Below are 5972 nucleotides of genomic sequence, written 5' to 3'. Positions count from 1 at the left end.
TTTGAAAGTCCCAAAAAGCTCGAAAAATGGCCAAAAACGAACACTTCAAACCCCCAACACCCCCCCAGACCACTGGTGTGCGCAGCGGCGAGCCCAACTCACAAGTCCCGCATTTCAAAGTTTTTCGACTTTTCTTTTCGAATTTTTAATTCAAAATTTAATTTTAATTCTTCATTTGACGCGGCGGCGCCGCAGCTTTCCGGGAAGCGCCGCAGCCGCAGCGCAGAGCGCCGCTGAGGGGTGGCACACCCGCGGCGCTGCTGGAAACGCGGAAAAAAAAGATTAAAACATTTCCCAAAGACAAAACTGTTCTATTAATTCGTAAAAGTCAAAAAGAGAAAAAGATTTGAAGTCATAAGAGCCCTGAGCCTCACTGCAGCTTCTGCACATGCAACACCAGACACCCCAGCCTGGTGTATGTACACCAGCCTCCCACGCGGCTGGCGGAAAGCTCCACTTTGGGGTGTTTTTAGGAGATTTTAAGTTTATAAATGAGAAATAAAACCATTAATTTAGCCATTTTCGAGTTTTTAGCCGCTAGAAACGAAGAACAAGGGCCCCCTGCGGCCAGCGCGCAGCTGAGGCTCCCAACACAGCCCCACGAGCTGCTCGGCTTTCTGCGCCTCCCTGGCGAAGTTCTCGGCTAAATAAACTTCGCAGGTTTATTTATTTTTATTTATTTCATTTAATGTTTCGAAATTGGCGAAAAAAAAAGAAATTTCCCCCGAGAAAGCTGCAGTTGAGGAGCGTCGGCGGTGGTCAGCCGCTGCCTGCAGGGGCCCCGATCAGATCTTGCAGATGCTTTTGCTCGGAGTATAAATAAATAAAACTGAGAGAAATAAATACTTTTAAATATAAATTAAATTAAATTAAATTAATTTTATTTTGTTTTCATTACTTTGAAGTTTGAACGGATCCTCTTGACGTTTTCTGCACTTGAGTTGAATTCGCCTTGTCTGAAACTCCCAGAGAAATGTGTTTTTAGAAAGTTTCCTTGATTTGATTAATTTAAAATTAATTTGATTAGTTTTCAATTAATTTAATTAGTTTTTAATTTATTTAATTAATTAGGAACAGATCATTTAAGTAAAATTAGATTTTCTGATATATAAGTAGCGCTCAGGAGATTAATTTAATGTGCACGCTCTGCTCCACGATCTAGGGTTTAGGGTTTAGGGTTTAGGGTTTAGAGTTTGCGGGCCAAGACACTTCTTTTTGGCCCCTTGTCCCCCACAAAGGCCACCAAACAAAATTCAAGTTTATTTACTTGAAAAAATAATTTGAATAATAAATAAAAAACAAATAAAAGTAATTTTTAAACTAAAAAAGGTTAATGATATTAATTCTCAGCAGGAGAAACAACTTGAAACAAGAAAACGAAACCAAATAAATCATTTTAAAATAAGAAACGGAGTGAAACAACGCGCATATTCGTCTAACTAGGGCTTAGGGTTTAGGGTTTAGGGTTTAGGGTTTAGACTGATTTCTAATTCTGCGGCGATTCCGCATTGTGGCGCTTCAGCACAAGGCTACCTGCAGTCCAAACCCTAAACCCTAAACCCTAATTTGGCGGATATTCTCTTTTATGCTGTACAGATACATTAGCAGTATAGACACAACAAATCGACTCAATGGAGAGGGAGTCAAACTCTAAACCCTAGACCCTAAGCCCTAATTCCCAAACCCTAAACCCTAAACCCTAAACCCTAAACCCTAACGCGCCGCTAAACCCTCAACTGGCAGCAAGCCCTCATAAAATACTCCAAACCCTCAAACGACAAAACTATTCTCATTATATATAAACAAACACTTTTTAAGTTCTGCCATTTTGCTGCTGCAGCATTGCTGCAGCAGCATTGCTGCAGCAGCATTGCTGCAGCAGCATTGCTGCAGCAGCAAAAACTTCAGACATTGGCTGCGCTGAGTTGTACATACACTGCATCTCAGGCTCGCGCTGAGCTGTACGTACACCGCCGCTGCGCGACGCGCACCATAGACCCAAACCCTAAACCCTAAACCCTAAACCCTAAACCCTAAACCCTAAACGCTAGACCCTAGACCCTAAACCCTAAACCTTAAACCCTAAACCCTAAACCCCAAACCCTAAACCCTAAACCCTAGCTAGGCGGATGCGTTTGCACTTTGCATCTGGGGCTCCCTTCTCCAGAAATGAATAAAAAGTTCTAAATAAAAATGAAGAAAAAGAAAAGCCGAAGAGCAGCAGGGTTTAGGGCCGGGGCTTTGTTTGAGCTGTACATACACCCGGCGTCTGCTGCTGGCCGGGCCCCACAGCAGCAAATGCAGCAGCAGCAGCAGCAGCAGCAGCAAATGGCAAATGTTTTTTCTGCATCGGTTAAACCCTTTGCATGCAACAAACACTCTCACCCCGGAAATAAACCCTATTTAGGGGTTTAGGGTTTGGGGTTTGAACGGGTTTAAGGACAAATGGCACATTTGGTGGGGCTGCATGCGCAAGAAGATATATATACACACAAAGGCTAGTGCTACCGGCCTATGCATGCATGCAAGTTGCATGCATGCAAGTTGCATGCATCATTTTGCATGCAAATTTATTTGAGCCTTGAGGCTCAAGTGTGGATTTGCAGCTGAAGGGCGAGTGTACGTACACCTGAAAATAGGGCGAGAGCGCATGCGCTTGTGTCTGTACAGCCAGCCCCAAATGCATGCATGCACAAATGAATAAATATATTTATTTAAATAAAGTGGATATAAATAAATATATTTACTTAAATAAAATATATATATGCATGTGTACGCACAATATATATTATCTCAGAGCTGCTTTAATCAACTAGAAAGGAAACTGCTAATCCCAAAAAGACCCTCCCAGTGTCTGTACACCTGAGCCTGCAGGCCGCTCTTGCATGCGCTCGGTGGGGTGTACGTACACCCCAGCGCCCACTTGCAGTCTAGACGAAAGGCGGAGAGCGGAGAATAAAGACACAACTTCTTTTTTGGATTATATTTATTTAAATATAACATTTATATTTGTTTATTTATTCGCGCATGCATTTATTTCCTATTGCCAGCTCTTTGGGCACAAGCTCCCCATCTAAAAAGGCCCCCTCAGCAGCAGCTGCGCCAGCGCCCACATGTGTGCAGCAGCCCCCGCTGCTGCTGCTGCTGCTGCTGCTGCTGCTGCTGCTGCTGCGCTGCATTTTGCTGTTTGCTGCAGCTTGCGGCTGCTCAGTCTTGGGAGCTGAAGCTTTTGGTTGGTTCTTCGTTGAGCGTGGGTGTGGCAGCGGTGTTCTGCGCTGCTGCGCCCCCCCCCTCCGCTGCTGCTGCTGCTGCTGCTGCTGCTGCTGCTGCTGCAGGGGGGGAGTCGGGGTCTTCGTCGTTGCTGTCGTCAGTGACAGACTCCACCATCAAACCCTCAACCATTCTGCGTTTGAGAGCAGCAACTCGAGGCCTCTCTTGTTCTGTTGCTGCTGTTTGTCTGGGGCTGGCAATGCGTTTGATGTCGGAGAGGTCTTGGGTTTTGCTTCTGCTGCTGCTGCTGCTGCTGCTGCGGGCCGCGCGAGCGGCCCTGCTGCTGCTGCTGCTGCGCTGCTTCTCGCTGCTGCTGCCCGCCTCCAGCTGCCGCTTCTTCTCCAAGTAAGCCTCTGCTGCTGGCAACTCCGGGGACTTCTCCAAATACTCCCGCAGCTTTTCAATGAACTCGTAAAGACCATTGGACCACAAGTTCCGGTCCCGGTCCACTCTGCGAAAAAACAAGTCTTGAACTCCTTTTTGGTTGTGGTACCTCACGTAGAAAGTGTTCCGGTCGTACTTGTCCGGCAGCACCAAACTTATTGCCAAAAACGAATAGCCCCCCTTCTTCTTCTCCCCGGCCTGCAGCAGCAGCAGCAGCAGCAGCAGCAGCAGTTGCAGCAGCAGCAGCAGTTGCAGCAGCAGCAGCAGCGGCGGCGGGAGCAGCAGCAGCAACAGCACCACGCACAGAAGCCCCGCGCACGAACAAACGCACTCACTCACGCACGCATGCACGCATGCACCCACGCATGCATGCATGCATGCATGCATGCATGCGCGCATGCATGCATGCATGCATGCATGCATGCATGCATGCATGCATGCATGCAGGGGGGCTCACGAGGCACTCCTCCTTGGAGTTCCAGTACTGCCACTCCCACTTGCCGCTGCGGCGCTCCGTGGCCTTGAAGTAGAGGGGGGCCCAGGAGGCCCCCAGCCCCGTCATGAGCTTGAGGGGCCCCTCGAGGACTTTGGCGAAAAAACGAAGTCTTTGAAGTTCACTCATGTTGGAAATGTCCAACTTCAAATGTTCTCCGCGACTCTCCGCCTCGTACTGCGCATGCAGCAGGGCTTGGTGGATCAGCGGCGACATCTGGAACTCCCCCAGACTCACGTGCGAAGTGTCCAGCCGGTGAAACGACAGCTGCGCAAACCCTAAACCCTAAACCCTAAACCCTAAACCCTAAACCCTAAACCCTAGGCCCGCCCGCGCTCGGGCTTCCGAACCCTAAACCACCCACACGGAGGCTCCCTCGCGCAAACCCGAAACTCTCAACTCCCTGCGCTGCACGGCTAATAACCCTAAACCCTAAACCCTAAACCCTAAACCCTAAACCCTAAACCCCCCAACACTAAACTCTACGCCCGTGCCGCCCCAGCAGCTGCGGCCCCTCCCCTTCGCAGCAGACTGTCTCCGTGCAGTGGCGCCTTCTCCGCTGCTACTGCTACTGCTATGCTGCTGCTGCTGCTGCCGCTGCTGCTGCTGCTGCTGCTGCTGCTGCTGCTGCTGCTGCTGCTGCTGCTGCTGCTGCTGCTGCTGCTGCTGCTGCTGCTGCTGCTGCTGCTGCTGCTGCTGCTGCTGCTGCTGCTGCTGCTGCTGCTGCTGCTGCTGCGTGGCGGGCGTCTCACGATGGCTTTGCAGGCGACCTTGCCCTCGTGCAGAAGTGCGTAGCTTTGTCTTTTGGGAAATCCCAAATCAATTAAATCTGCTTTCACTCGAATTGCTGCTTCCCCCACAACTTCCGACCCCACAACTCCCTGCCGCAGCACCTGCACCCGCACGTGCCGCTGGCACTGCCGCACGTGCAGCGTCAAACGCTCCTGCAACGCAGCAGCAGCAGCAGCAGCAGCAGCAGCAGCAGCAGCAGCAGCAGCAGCAGCAGCAGCAGCAGCAGCAGCGGAGGCGGGTTTCAGCACTTATCAAAAGCAGGGGGGCCTAGCTGTCTAAAGCTCCTTCTGGGGCCCCTCCGGGCCTCCAGGGGGAGAAGCTCGTTGGTCCTTGGGGCCCCACGGGGGGCCCCTCAGGGGCCCCTCAGGGGGCCCCTCAGGGGGCCCCTCAGGGGGCCCCACAGGGGGCCCCTCAGGGGGCCCCTGGGGGCCCCTGGGGCCCCTAGGGCCTCGGCCATAATGTAAATGTTTAGCCTGTCTTTTCTGGATTCTCTAAAATGGTTTTGAATTATTTTAAATATCTATTTAGCAAAAAGCAGCAAAAAGCACTGCAGCAGCTCTAGAGTCTTTGGGCATAGAAAGTGCGAGACAGCAGCAGCAGCAAATCAGAGAGCAGCAGCAGCAGAGGAAGCAGAGGCAGCAACAGAGGATACAGCAGCAGCAGCAATAGAGACAGAAGCAGCAGCAAAGAAGGCATCGACAGCAGCAAAGAAGCCATGAGCAGCAGCAAAGAATCCCTCGACAGCAGCAAAAGAACCACTTCTTTCGCAGCAGCAAATAAGACAGCAGCAAAAGAACCACTTCTTTCGCAGCAGCAAATAAGCCCTCTGCAGCAGCAAAGAACTCCCCTAAGCAGCAGCAAAAAGACCATCAGCAGCAGCAAAAATCTCCCTCGCAGCAGCAAAGAACCTCCCGCTGCCTCAAAGAGCCTATCAGCCGCTTGTCAACCCCTGCCAAATCAGATTCCTCAGCAGCAGCAGCAGCAGCAGCAGCAGCAGCAGCAGCAGCAGCAGCAGCAGCAGCAGCAGCAGCAG

General features: G+C 50.7%; 1 protein-coding gene across 1 annotated transcript; it reads right to left on the bottom strand.

Moving 5' to 3' along the window:
* Positions 1–3207: 3207 nt before the first annotated feature.
* On the bottom strand, positions 3208–5091 carry ENH_00014260 (hypothetical protein, conserved; the record flags this gene model as incomplete). Its single annotated transcript, XM_013579086.1, has 3 exons — positions 3208–3852; positions 4112–4414; positions 4714–5091. Coding segments are annotated over 3 exons (1326 nt in total), but the record flags the coding sequence as incomplete, so codon positions are not given.
* Positions 5092–5972: the final 881 nt, after the last annotated feature.

This window comes from Eimeria necatrix, genomic scaffold, assembly GCF_000499385.1.
Source record: "Eimeria necatrix Houghton genomic scaffold, Enh_scaff1451, whole genome shotgun sequence".
In the NCBI taxonomy this organism is placed as follows: domain Eukaryota; phylum Apicomplexa; class Conoidasida; order Eucoccidiorida; family Eimeriidae; genus Eimeria; species Eimeria necatrix.
The sequence above is the reverse complement of the archived record's forward strand: the minus strand, read 5'-3'. Positions and strand labels throughout refer to the sequence as shown.